The 14,792-nt window shown below is 31.1% G+C and overlaps 2 protein-coding genes across 3 annotated transcripts; both read left to right on the top strand.

The window, feature by feature from the left end:
• The first annotated feature begins 658 nt into the window (after positions 1-658).
• On the top strand, positions 659-1,224 carry LOC133173227 (keratin-associated protein 19-2-like). The gene is made up of 2 exons (XM_061308203.1): positions 659-754; positions 1,055-1,224. The coding sequence occupies exons 1-2, from the start codon at positions 679-681 to the stop codon at positions 1,222-1,224; spliced, it is 246 nt and encodes an 81-aa protein (XP_061164187.1). The 5' UTR covers positions 659-678.
• Positions 1,225-3,861: 2,637 nt separating this feature from the next.
• Positions 3,862-8,717, top strand: LOC133173409 (caspase-3-like). 2 transcript variants are annotated; one of them, XM_061308394.1, is made up of 8 exons: positions 3,862-4,254; positions 4,611-4,709; positions 4,787-4,861; positions 6,659-6,852; positions 7,064-7,151; positions 7,236-7,345; positions 7,471-7,522; positions 8,201-8,717. In XM_061308394.1, the coding sequence occupies exons 1-8, from the start codon at positions 3,897-3,899 to the stop codon at positions 8,431-8,433; spliced, it is 1,209 nt and encodes a 402-aa protein (XP_061164378.1). In that variant the 5' UTR covers positions 3,862-3,896; the 3' UTR covers positions 8,434-8,717. The 2 variants fall into 2 exon arrangements, with proteins under 2 accessions (XP_061164378.1, XP_061164376.1); XM_061308392.1 differs by lacking the exon at positions 7,471-7,522 and having other exon boundaries at positions 7,236-7,397.
• Positions 8,718-14,792: the final 6,075 nt, after the last annotated feature.

Genomic DNA, 14,792 nt, shown 5'->3' with positions numbered 1-14,792 from the left:
TTACTTCCAAAGCTATGAGAAATTAAGGTTTAAGTTGCAGAAAAAGAAATGCAGACAAAGTGACTAATAAATCAAAAGCATTGTCTTCATGATTTGATCTCCATTTTGTAAAATGCAGAGCTCAATTTTGTCATTCAAGTGAAAGAATTGTATAGGGATTAAAGCTTAGCTAGTTCAATACACATAAACACATAGCAAACAATTCAGCCAAATATCTTCAAGTACTGCAATCTTGTGTTCTACAAGTACATGTTTATATACATGAACATTGTTTTGAAATTTTTCAAATTCAAAAATGTCATTCCGCTTTATGCGAGCTGGATCATTAGTAGACATTTATAATAATATAGAATAAGAATGAAGTTCTAAAGATTATAATTGGTGAACTGCAAATGTACATTAGCGGTCATTTCATACATTAATAAATGTCATATCTATAGAAATGTTTTGGTCACTTAATCATCATGACACTACTAAACCTTTATATTGACACGCCCACAATAAGTTTGTTTACAAAACATATACATCTGCGGTTGGTTGTTTTGGTCAGTTGTGTAGATGTTTTAGAAGTCCATTACTGGCGCCTTATATCGCACTGTTACCTTAATGTGTCGCATTATTGAATATAAATTGATCCACAAGACTTTGTCTCGGACTGTAGCGCAAAATTAATAAAGTATGAAATTCAGCCGGGCAATTCTACCCCTTCTTTTCTTTGTTGTGATATTGTGCAGTTTGTTTTTACCATCAGAGGGTGAGTATGAATGATCAAAGTTTTTATACGGCTTGTAGAATCGGATTTTAACATGACAACATAATATACTTGAATTTTCTTTTAAAAATTTTAAGTTATCATTGTAAAATAATTTTAAGCAGAAAAAAATATACACATACATTATTCTAATTCAATTTTTAATTGTGAAATTTTCCAGCTCAAACTGTAGTATGTCTAATGCCAAAGACCATAATTATGAAATGATGGCATTAGTAGTCATCTCATCCATGATGTAAATAATGGAAACAGGAAATAATATCTAAATATCTTATTTTGAAGGCCGGCGAGGATGGTATGGTAGATCACTAGGATATCGTGGTTATGGTGGCTATGGTTACGGTCGTGGCTATGGTTACGGTGGTCGTGGTCGCTTTGGTTATGGTGGTCGAGGTCGCTACGGTTACGGTAGATATCGTCGCTATGGTTACGGGAGGCGTCGTTACGGCTGAGGAAGTCACCTATTAATTTTTATTTATCTGGGTAACTGCTTGAACTAAAAGTCGAATAATATCGCAAAAATATTTCTTGCAGAAGGATATCATTTTTGACATTTATTTATTTACTTTATATGACTGATTACAAGACCCATTGTATGGAGATTTTAGAAAAAAAAATAACATTTTTTTTCTGTTTTGTTTAGATTCTGCTCCTTAAAGACAATGCAGTATCAATATTCTTTAATTCATCTTCATATTTAAAAATATCTTATTTGTCACCAGTAGATTATTTATTAAAGTAAATAAATGTGGAATTTGTTTGGGTTTTTTTAATTATTATTTGTGACCTCTGAATTATGTGTTTGTGTCCTTATTTGGTTGCTATTACTCCAGGATGTATCAGAAAGATGGAGAAAGGTCAGAGGAGGGAGAGGGATTGAAACAAATTCTTTCATTCTAGTTTCTCTGAAGAATGTATATCAGGATACGAAAATAGTAAAATTGCAAATTTCAGTAAAACGGGTCTATATATTTTTGGTGTGTTATAGTTTTTAAAATCAAAGTTATAGTATACGACAATTCTACTATGGGCGGCTTCAACGCTGATGCTAATTATCACGTGCTGCAATGCTGGTTATCATCAAAGAACTTTACAAGTGAAAATGAAATCACAAGATTTTGTCAAAAAATCGCATCAAAAGAAATGACTTTTTAACATTTATACAACTATTTTTCAGGACAACATTAGAAAATACTTTTTGACATCAGAAATAACTATTTCTGCAAGAAAATGGAACTATAGCGAATTTTCTTATCTTGTGATTTGTCTTCTACAAAATTACTATGTCAAAAAAAAAAAAAAAAAAAAAACCATTCTGATTCTACACACAAGTACCGGTATTTTGAAGTTCGATGGAAACTAATTGCGCCGAATCGTTTTTGTATCTTTTGAATCAGCATTTATTCAGAACTCTACATGAGAAGAAGAAAACTCTTGATGTGGCCTTCAGACATTTATATATTTGTCGATGTTTTTTCAATCAATAATAGTCATTTTCATTCATGTTGGCAAACAATTAAACTATTATGACAAAGGGATGGCCAGCTTTTCAACTCCATTCATTTATATAGTAATAGTCTCCTTTGCATTTGTGGCATTTCTCCATTTTTAAAGTTATTATAATTCTGAAAAAAACCTATCATTGGTTTGACAAACATGTTTCATACCAATTGTAAGGCACTTGTTTTTATACTTATTTTGACTGCGAATTACCACATTCACAACATCAATACAGAGGGATGTTTACTCAATCTAGCACCTCATCACACCGCTGGTGTTTCCAGAAATATGCTCTGTTTACGATTTGTGAAGATAACCAACAATGATCATAAATCCAGTAGACAAAAGGAATCATGAACAGGACTAAAACACGGGACCCCTGGAGACGACAGAATTGGAATCAGGTGCCTAGGAGGAGTAAGCATCCCCTGTTGACCTGTTACTCCCGCCATGAGCCCTCTGTATTGATCATACTTAGTCAAATTTGTAATTAAAAATATATAATAATTGGTGGGAAACATGTCAGTCATACTGCATATGACCCAACAATAGATTATATTTGCAAACAAGGTCATTATAAAACGACCATACAATTTACGAAATGCAACGAGATGATGAAATGAATTGAGATAATTCAAAACCTTTAATATTAACTGATTGTTCATTAACCTGCCTCTATTTTAAAATTGATCGTATTCAGAACAACAATTAAGATCGGTTGGGAGACATAAACACCCTATACCGGTGATAGTGAAATTTTAGTACATAAATAAGGAAAGTTGACGATGCAAAAGCTGAAGTCATCCCGTTTTTAGTTTAGATTTTTAGTTGGCCATTAGCTCTAGTCAATAAAACAGCCAAGAATGAAGCAGATATGGCAGACTCTGTGATGTCTTTTATTTCGAGTTCACTGGGATATATATCGAGTGGACATATAAATGAAAATAACTAATTTAAGTGAATTGACAAAAAAGTCGTCCATATATCAAAATCTTAAAAGCAAAAATAAGAATGTCCTTCTCCTGTAGAAGTGTTTGAACGAAAATAAAGTTTAAACTTTAAACTAAATGTGTACATTGCTTGAACCGTTGGCAGTTATCTTTTGGAATAGAAATAATGAATCATAGAAAAACGATAATGTAAAACATTAATCAAAGATTTTATAATTACTTTATAAGACTAAATAGAGGCTTCCTCTATTAGTATTATCTACTATAGAATGCAACAAGTAACATGAATTGTCGAATTTGTATCAGAGCGGTGCTACATTTTATTTATTTATTTACTTTTTATAAATAAAAAAAGGTAATTGTATTACGTATAATATAATTTCTATAATAGACAACGACTGCTTCAAATATAACTTGGTATCCTTTTAATCTTTTGTTTCATTTGCATATAGATTTAAAAAAAATTATGATCCAAAGATTTCTCAGCAGAAGTCAAATAGAAATTTTCTTTTAAAAGATTGTCTTAAATCATGAATTTTTTTAGATTTAATCTCCTCTGGGCGCCTCCATTAGATCATTGACATGACCCACTTATGCAAACAGGAAGTTTAAATAGCAGACTGAACGCATAATTTTATAGAAGCATGCACCGTTAAATAACAAACTAAACCAAAATGGCTCCTGAGAAGATTCCACAAGAAGCAAGAGATCTCCACAATAAACTAATCACTAATCTTCATGATTTCATCAACTCTAAGGTAGACGCTCATGATTTCGAAAAGGTAAAACATCGCTTAAAAATGAAATTACCTCCCTACGCGATAATGAACTGCAACAATGTGCTGGACATTGTAGAGAAGTTACAGAAGAAAGGGCATGTGAAGCCTGGACATTATGATGATTTCATTAAACTAATTGAATGTATAGACGTTACGTGGGTTGATGAAATCAATGAAAGAGCAGAGGAGATTAAAAAAATCATCGCAGAAGCAAACAGACCCCAGACAGCAGAGTCGTCAGAGGAAAATAAAAGTAAATCCAGTCTAATAATACTTCAAACCATCTAAAGAAAAAAAATTCACTTTTTTTCATAGCACATGTACGTAATTTATTAAGTACATATATTAAGAAAGCATTTGTATTTGATATAGGCAGTGGCATTAGTAATAAAGAACCAAAAATGAAACTATATATATATATATATATATATATATATATATATATATATATATATATATATATATATATATATATATATATATATATATATATCATATATTATATATTTCAGAAGATTGTTTTCATCTTTATTGTGGACGAGTTATTTAAATTGTAACCATGAAGCCTTTAAGTTTTACTTAGCATATTCAATAACTTAATTTTCTAAGAGTTGGATGGTAAAAAACGAAAGTTGGAAGAGGATAACCAAGAATCTCTGTCTGAAAAATCAGATGGACCAACCCAGAAAAAAGGAGCACATTCATCAAGTACGTAGACTGTTTAATCTGATAATAACATGTGAAAAAAGCAAGATTACTGTTTTTGTTTTCTTTTTGACATGTAGAAAAAAGAAGATATTCGAGAGATGAAAAGCAAAAGGGGCTGGCTCTAATTCTTAACTTCACAAAAGGCAGAGAAGGTAAGAAGAGTTATATTTTATATTTAGAATTATTTTCACACAAACATAAACATAGAGAAGATGACAAAGAGAAAGACATATTGGAAATAGAGACAGTGATAAATAATGACACAGAGAAAGGTATTGTAGAAATAGAGACAGTGGTAAATAATAACACAGACAAAGATATAGTGGCAATAGAGACAGTGATTAATAATGACACAGAGAATGATATAGTGGTATATGGCAAGTCAAATGTTGCAATATTCGATCTTTTCCATTTGTATTGTATAATTTTCCATTTGTATTGTATAATTTTCCATTTGTATTGTATCATTTCCCATTTGTATTGTATTATTTTTTTTTGTGTTATATAATTTTTCATTTGTATTCTATACTTTTTATTTGTATTCTATAATTTTCGATTGGTATTGTATAATTTTCCATTTGTATTGTATTATTTTTTTGTGTTATATGATTTTTTTTATTTGTATTCTATACTTTTTATTTGTATTCTATAATTTTCGATTGGTATTGTATAATTTTCCATTTGTATTGTATAATTTTTCACTTGTATAATTTCTCATTTGTATTGTATGTTTTTTCCATTTGTACTGTAAAATTATACAATACAAATGGAAATGTATAGAATACAAATGGAAAATTATAGAATACAAATGGAAAATTATACAATACAAATGGAAAATTATAGAATACAAATAAAATTTATACAATACAAATGAAAAATTATACAACACAAATGAAAAATTATAGAACACAAATGGAAAATTATACAATACAAATAAAAATTATACAATACAAATGAAAAAATATACAGTACAAATGAAAAATTATAGAATACAAATAAAAATTTTACAATACAAATGAAAAATTATACAATACAAATGAGAAATTGTAGAATACATATGGAAAATCATAGAATACAAATAAACATTATACAATACAAATGGGAAATGATACAATGCAAATGGAAAATTATAGAATATAAATGGAAAATTATACAATACAAATGGAAAAGCTCGAATATTGCAACGTTTGACATGCGATAGTGGTAATAGAGACAATCATAAATAATGACACAGAGAAAGAAATAGTGGCAATAGAGACTGTGATTAATAAGGACACAGGGGAAGACTTATTGGAAATACAGGAAGTGATAAATAATGACACAGACAACAATATAGTGGAAGCATAGACAGACAGACGGACGGACAGACTCAGAGGAAACCTATAGTCCCCTCCAGTTTCACCGGTAGGGGACTAATAATGACACAGACAAAGATATATTGGAAACATAGACAGTGATTAATAATGACACACATAAAGACATAGTGGAAACAAAGACAGTGATTAATAATGACACAGACAAAGATATATTGGAAACATAGACAGTGATTAATAATGACACAGACAAAGATATATTGGAAACATAGACAGTGATTAATAATGACACACATAAAGACATAGTGGAAACATAGACAGTGATTAATAATGACACAGACAAAGATATATTGGAAACATAGACAGTGATTAACAATGACACAGACAAAGATATATTGGAAACATAGACAGTGATAAATAATGACACACATAAAGACATAGTGGCACTAGAGACAGTGATTAAATATATACAATCAATCTTGTAACATTAGATGACGGTCAAAATATCAACATTTAGAGGAAAATGAAAATATATGATGGCGGCATAACAGTTTAAATAAATCACCTATAACCTGCTTACTTCCATGTTTCTCTTTGACATTTGTTGTTCTTTGATATTCATTTTATTATATCCAGGCACAGAAGCTGATTTTAGAAACATCCACAATTTTTTTGAGAAGACATTGAACTTTGAATGCCATGTAGAACATGACACAACAAAACAAGATCTAATGGAATTTTTAGAGGAAACAGCGGGTCTTTTCAATAACAGACGTAAAGCAGCTGACTATTACTGTCTTCTAGTCTTCATAATGAGCCACGGAAATGAGGTTAACTATACAACAAATGTTTATTGACAACTTTTAACATTTAACAATTACGATTACATCAAACAAATTCAAAACATTTATTGAAAATTAGCACAAAAATCTTATTCTGTTCTTTTATGTAAGTAGTATTCTCTAACTTGAAATACGATCAATTAATTATACATACAAAGAATCAAAGACTGTAGGACTGATATATAAATGCTTATTGCAGGAGGGCATTATTACAGATGACGACAAAACTATATCACTCGACGAAATTGTAGCTTATTTTAAAAACGACAAATTAAAATATTTTGCAGGTAAGTAGTTTTTTTGGTCCATGAAGAAGAGACAGCAACATATTTAAGTAAAAGAACCCAATGCTATTAATCTTACTTTTGTAGGGAAACCTAAGTGTTTCTTCGTGCAGGCTTGTCGTGGTAAATCTCCCCAGGGTACAGTGGATTTGTCTGATGATAAGGAGGAAGTCATGATAGATCAAGTGGTAGGAAAGGTCTCTATACCAACAGATGCTGATCTGCTGATGGCTTATGCTACTACACCAGGTAGGTGGTAAAAAATCTCTATGCCCACAGATTTTGATCTCCTAATTGTACTATATCAGGTAAGTGGTAAAAGATCTCTACAGCCACAGATGCTGATCTCCTAATGGCTTATGCTACTACATCAGGTAAGTGGTAAAAATCTCTATACCAACAGATGCTGATCTCCTAATGGCTTATGCTACTACACCCGGTAAGTGGTAAAAGATGCTGATCTCCTAGTGGCTTATGTAAGGTAAGTGCTAATTCTAACCCTAACCCTAAATATATTCATTTAATGAAGTACAATAGTGAAATCCAAACTGGAAATAATTTATCTCTACATTCATGACTGCACTGAACTTTAAACAAAACTGTTTCGCTTGACAATGGATTTTCTTGGGGTGTTCAAAATTTATGTGAATATGCTAGTTCTATAGATCGCCAATTTTTGGCAAGATAGAAGACAAAATTTTGACGAAATTTGGAACTGTTTTAAAAAATCTTTGTCCATGAAAATATTTTGCGAAAAAAAATGTTATTGAACAGATTATCTCGCGAAAAAAATGCAAACAAAAAATTCTCGTAAATAAAAAGTGATTTACAGTAAATGATAATGCCTGATTTAAGTACAACATTATTTGTTGATAGCGTAAATATCTTACGTAATATTTTATGGTATTAATTTTTAAATAAAATTTTTAGTAGCTTTTCCTAATTTTATATTTGTTAAGAAAATTACAATTTTAATTAAGCTACAATCAACAAAATTCTTGCAATACTTTTTTTTAAATACACAGTTTAAAATCGTTCACTTGTCCTTTCAGGCTACTTTGCTTGGCGGAGGCCACACTTAGGTTCTTGGTTTTTCCACAACGTGATAAAGATTTTTAAGGACAACTATCTGGAGGAGCACATGGAGGACATGCTAATTGACGTGAAGGAGGCCCTGGCTTACGATCCTCAATGGCAGACCAATACCGGCCACAAACAAATGCCGTGTACGTGGTCCACTCTGACCAAACGATTCTATCTGGCGCCGGGTCAGAGTCCAGAATAACAACAGTACTCCACAACGATTGTCAGAACCTCAAAACAATGTTGTGTGTTATGGCTAGTTAGTGTATGCATTCTAAAAGTGAATTAATATAAATTTTAAACATACAAAAACGGAGTTATATCACTTTTTATTTGAATTTCCTAATAAACAATTCTCTTCAAATTGTTGTTTCCTAGGAAATGACTCATGGTTGGTAGAAAAGAATATTTCACTGGAAGCTGTTATAAAATTTAAATATATAAAAGAGAAAGTTTTTTTTTTTTAATAAAAAGTCAAATCCTCTAGATACTTACATTTTTCTAAAATAAGATAAAAGTGTTACAATCCTTTCAACTAAATGGCAAACAAATGATTCGATCAGATATTTGAAAATATAAAGCAAAGATTATGCGTCTGAAAAAATATATGGGATTGATAATTCTGTTATTGTAAAGACGTATTCATTATTCATAAATTAAATGGTTGACTATCGAGAAGAGCAAAAGTTGTACATGGATTACTTCATAAGCGTCTTTTCTCTTTGTATGTAGTGTCTTTCTATAATTTTCACCCTTATTTCTTTGTATATACGTGCGAGACAATATAAGTCCGCTTCCGATGGAACCGCAGATGGCCTGTGTGTTCTCTTCGTCTGCCAGTTTTCTGGATATTTCCTAGACAGGGCTTAAAAACTTCAAAAAAATTTTGGAAAATTTAAAATCACAAATTTTACTGAAATCAGTAGCATCAAAACTGCCTTTTCAATAAAAATGGAACTCGTAAATATACTTACCTTGTCATTTGTCATTTACAGAATTATTTTGTTAAAAAACACTCTTATTGTTCACACAAGTACACTGAAGTTGATATTAAAAAGATGCTTGAGTTTCTGATTGACAAAATCTATGTAGTTTTTGGAGATCAGGTCTTCCAACAATCTGTTGGAATTCCCATGGGAACCAATTGCGCCCCCTTATTAGCAGATCTTTTTTGTATTCATATGAAGCAGAATTTATTTAAAATCTTCTACATGAGAAGAAGAAAATACTTGCTGTGGCTTTCAACTCGACATTTCGGTACTAGTATATCGACGACGTATTATCAATTAACAATTGTTACTTTCATTCCTATGTCGACTTGATATATCCCAGTGAGAAATGATGACCTCAAATGAGACTGTTGATATCCTTGTTTCATTAACTTGTTTATCAATAGCTTACCTCGTCTTAGAAATTGTTCATACGTAGAGCATGCTCTTGCGTATCGAATCAACTGAAAGACATAAAACCCATATGCAGGTGTTAAAAGTATGTCGCTACCTATGTAAGGGAATTTAACGATTGAACAGTTAAAGTCATCACATTTATCATAAAGGTTTGTTGTTAGGTTATCATTAATGTCTTTCTCTAGTAAAATATCCAAATATGAAACAGATGTGTCAGACACTGTAGTTTCTTTTATATCAAGCTCACTGAGATATATCGAGTCGACATATGAATAAAAAAAGAAAATACGTCGTCGATATAGCGAAATGTCGAGTTGAAGGCCACAGCAAGTGTTTCTTCTTCTCATGTAGAAGTTTTTGAATAATTCTGCTTTATATGAATACAAAATAAGCTTCTAATAAAAAGTTAAATTTTGTTTTAATCAGTTTATTTTCACAACCTCTGAACTTAGAAATTTAGTATATTTATGATTATATTTATCAAACGCTTCTTTAAAAAGATGTTTACCTTCAAGTTTGCTTTTCCATCTACATTATGTATATTGAATTACGGCCCTTGGACTTATCAGCTTACACTTGCTTTAGATGGATGGCCGAGGGTGAATATTTATGACTTAATGCTTAGTTTATACGGAAATTCCATAATGCTTATGCAAAACTCTAAGAATTCTTGGTTTGTATAGAAAATTTATGCGCTTGTAATTTCTCTAACGAATCATTATTAAAATAAATTTACAAAGGTTGAAAAGAATCCATTCATTCACAATTGCCTTCATTCAACTCATGAAATTAAGTACAGAGTGATAAGTGATGACTATTTCTCATCAAATGTTTTAATTTACATTACCCTAATCGAAAGAGATGTGAAAAAGGAACATTAATATTGAAGTATAATCGTTGACCCCTTTCCTTATTTACATAAGGTATTGCAAGCATTTGGTATAATTGATAGTAAAAATGGAATCTATAAACGATTTATTGCTTGTCGTGTTTCTTTAATGTTGTAAACAGTGCTTTGCCAAGTCCATTTGTTAAGTAAATAGTGATTGTCATTAATTACGACAGTCTATCTATGAAAATCAAGTTAAAATTTAAAAGCAATTCCAATGTCAATCACTTATAGTCATTAAACCTTTTTATCAAGAGGAGTATAATTATTTTGCTTCAGTTTCCAGTATACAATTGTCGACAAAGGAAAATAAAAATATATTAACTTAAAAAAAGAAAATGAAAACTTTATCTAAAAATAAGTATTTTCAACAGATATAACTCTCAAAGGTATTTTTGACAAAATAGAGTGCAAAAAGTAAGGATAACGGACAATGATAAATCTCATAAATTCATCAAACAAAACACTGACCATTGGAAATTCACGTTCTTGGATCAGGCGCCTAGGAGGAGTAATCATTCTCTGTCGATCAATGAGCTGTATGTATGAAATCCTTGTTATTTCAGCTTATTTGTCAGTATTTCTCCTAGGTTTAGATCGTACTCAGAGCATGTTCCTGGTATAGAATCAGTTTCAGGAACATGAATATCATATGCAGGTGATATTGGAATACTACTACATAAATAAGAGAAGTTAATAATGGAAAAGCTGAAGTCATCTACATGTATTTTGTCTGACAGGTTAGTTATCATTGATTTTTTAAATATATATTTTGAATTCAATATGAAGTCGACATTTGAATTAAAATTACTAAAGTTAATACAACGTCGCCCATATATCTACATGTTGAGTTAAAAGACACAACAAGTTTTCTTTGTGTCATGTTGTTAATTTTGAATTTATCGTGTAGACATTCGACTCAGGTTGTATTTCTGCTTCATACAAATATAGAATTCCCAAGCAAGACTCCTTTTATCCATCATAAACCAAATTTTATTATTTAATATTTTTTAGATTTCATATATGCATTTAACAGAAAAATAATAAAATAAATAAAAAATATAGGAATTTAATACATAATACAGCTTAATAACTGGATTGAATTGACCTCAAATGATCCTTAGGAGACAAGATTTCCCAATAAATTTGACCGATTTTTAAACATTATTTGGTAGTCAACTAAACTTTAGATTTTGCTAATACGCGAGTTTGAATGCGCCGTCTAAAACCAAATGTAAAATAACCTAAAAAGATGCTTGAATTTCTGATTGACAATATCTATGTGGTTTTTGGTGACCAGATCTTCCAGCAGTCTATCGCAATTCCCATGGGTACCAATTTCGCCCCGTTATTAGCAGACCTATTTTTTGTATTCATATGAAGCAGAATTTGTTTAAAATCTTTGAAGTGAAAAGAAGAAAACACTTGCTGTGGCCTTCAACTCAACATTTAGATATATCGACGACGTATTGTCATTTAACAATGGTTATTTCCATACTTTTGTCGACACGATATATCCCGGTGAGCTTGAAATAAAAGATACCACAGAGTCTGTCACATCTGTTTCATATTTGGATATTTTACTAGAAAAAGACGTTAATGGTAATCTAACAACAAAGCTTTATGATAAACGTGATGACTTTAACTTTTCAATCATTAACTTCTCTTACTTATGCAGCAATATATCCTTATCACTTGCATACGGGGTTTATATCTCTCAGTTGATTCGATACACAAGAGCATGCTCTCTACGTATAGGAACAATTTCTAAAACGAGGTAAGTTATTGACAAACAAGTAAATGAAACAAGAATATCAACAGTCACGTCTAAAGTCATCATTTCGTAAGTTCTATGGTCGATACATTGACCTTGTCGGCAAATACAATCTATCATTAAATCAAATGCTGACTGACTTTTTCAAACTAATTGTTAGGCCATTATTTACACACTGAATTGTCGACGGATTTTACCGTTATTTCCCAATCATGACAAGGAGCACACGGTGGGTGTGACGGGTCCACAGGAGATGCTTATTCCTCCATGGCACCTGATCCCACCTCTAATGTTTTAGACATCCGTATTTGCTCTGCTCCAAAATTTGTATTGTTTAACTTTTGAGCTTGAATACTGTTCGTTATCTCCACATATTTCATTGATGAAATAACAAAAAGTTCAAGTACAATTCCTTATGTGGTTTTTATTGCATGTAAACATTATTAATATAATTAAGAAATAAACAACAATGTTAAAAAGTTCTCTGGGAAATGAACTTGGTTGGTCACGTGATCAAATCCTGTGAAGCCCGAAGGGCTTGTTTATTACTTTTATTTACATTTGAGACGAATATTCTGAAAAGAACTTTCATTTATTACACGAACGGTCCGCCGTATTGCTATGTTGTGACGCGCAATGACCTAGAAGCTGTTTGGTCTTGAGAGTTCGCCTCGCTCCAACATTTGAATACTTACATTGATGTTCAGCAGTCCAGTTCAGGAAATATCTGTTCATAATGAAAAAAAAAACAATTATCGCTACTGAGAATAATCTTACTATTATTGTATGAGTTCTTAATATATGAAGTCAAAAGCGGTGGTATCGTCTTCAGTTTACATAGGCCTACCTTCAAAGGAATTTCAGGTTAAAAAGGTAAGCGTGATTTTAGGCTAATTAAAAACATTCTTCACACCGAAGAAAGAACTAATGATTATTTGTTGAACGAAAAAAAAATGTTTCAATAACTTTATCTTTTTCATCGCTTTTAGTTTAACGGCTTAGAAGTTCCGAAACCAGTGTCACCGGGACAGAAATATGTCAGACAAGATATCATCTCGCTGTGTGATTCGGTCACGCCATGACCTCTGACCCCCTGATAAGTTCGGACAGAATTGAACATATTTTCTGTTCAATAGGTTCATCTAAGAAATATATTTAATGCAAATGTAAATATTATATTTCTTCAGTGAACTTTTATTTGAACATTGCATTATTGAGAAGCACGACTGTAAATAATATTCATTGATTTTGCACGATAACTAATTACTGAAATCCTGAATAAATAATTCTAAGCAAAGAGACAGGTGAGTTTAAATTCAATAAGTTCGATAATTAGAAACTTAAACAATGTCCCAATAAAATTAGTAAGATTCTGATCTGTGCAAAACAGAACTTTATTAGGAGTATATGATTTTGAAATACTTGCATAATTGTATTCGAACTCAAGTTTGTCAGATGACAAAAGCTCTGTACATTTACAACAAATTTTCAAAACTTGAACCATCTAATAAAACTGAGTTTGAAAACTTTAACCTTGGTCATTACTTTTGAAAGGTTGGTGCTAGAACTCTCTTATTCCACAGGCATTTTCCTTGTGACAATACCATTCTTTGGGTACCTTTTTTTTAATTTTGACCTGGATTTTTATTTTAGACTTGCATTTGGCAAACTTTAATTTTCGCTATAAGCTGTCATATAGGGGCATCGGTGTTTCACAAACACATCTTGATTATGATAAGAATGGGAGTATGTTTTATATTTTTTTCAGATTGATAAATATGTTGGAATATTATAATAAAAACATTCAATGATGTAGTTGATGTAGAAAAACACTTGTTATAGACGCTTCTGGTATTGTAACTTAAACTTCAGATACTTAATGAACTGATAAAATGTTATCTAGTTTCACTATTTGTTGGTAAGTGATTTATTTTTATTTTCACTAGAACACAAGAGTCATAAAATCTCTGTTACAAAAATTATTGATTTTCCAATCATTAATCTACTTGAGTGATGGGTGTATAGTCAGCTATATAAATTTACTGTACAAAAGAACTGTACATAAATTTTAATGCTATACTCAATCTTATACACATATCGGAACCTATTTTATATTAATTGTCTCCGAGGTTTAACGGGATAATATTTGTTGTTAACTGAATAAAGCAGGGGAAAACACGTCGTAATAAAAATGGGTATACCTTTATGACGTGAAATATGGAGATAACGAACATTAATCAAGCTCAAAAGTCCATTCAAACAATACCAATCATGAGCAAAGCAAACATGAATCTCTAAAACATCCGAGGTGGGATAAGGCAGATAAACAAATATTATCTTATTAATTTGTAATCGCATTTTTATTATAAAATATTGAGAAAGAAATGTAAAGTAAAATCCGACACTTGCGTTTCAGGCGGTTTCTTTGGTGATGGATATGAGTTGGATTTCCAGCATCCCCCCCCCCCCCCCCAAAAAAAAAAATAGTCATT

The sequence above is a fragment of the Saccostrea echinata genome, unplaced genomic scaffold (assembly GCF_033153115.1).
Source record: "Saccostrea echinata isolate AGI-Se365-2 ecotype Australia unplaced genomic scaffold, CSIRO_AGI_Sech_v1 ptg000056l, whole genome shotgun sequence".
NCBI classification, from domain to species: domain Eukaryota; kingdom Metazoa; phylum Mollusca; class Bivalvia; order Ostreida; family Ostreidae; genus Saccostrea; species Saccostrea echinata.
This window is presented reverse-complemented; position numbering and strand designations above follow the sequence as displayed.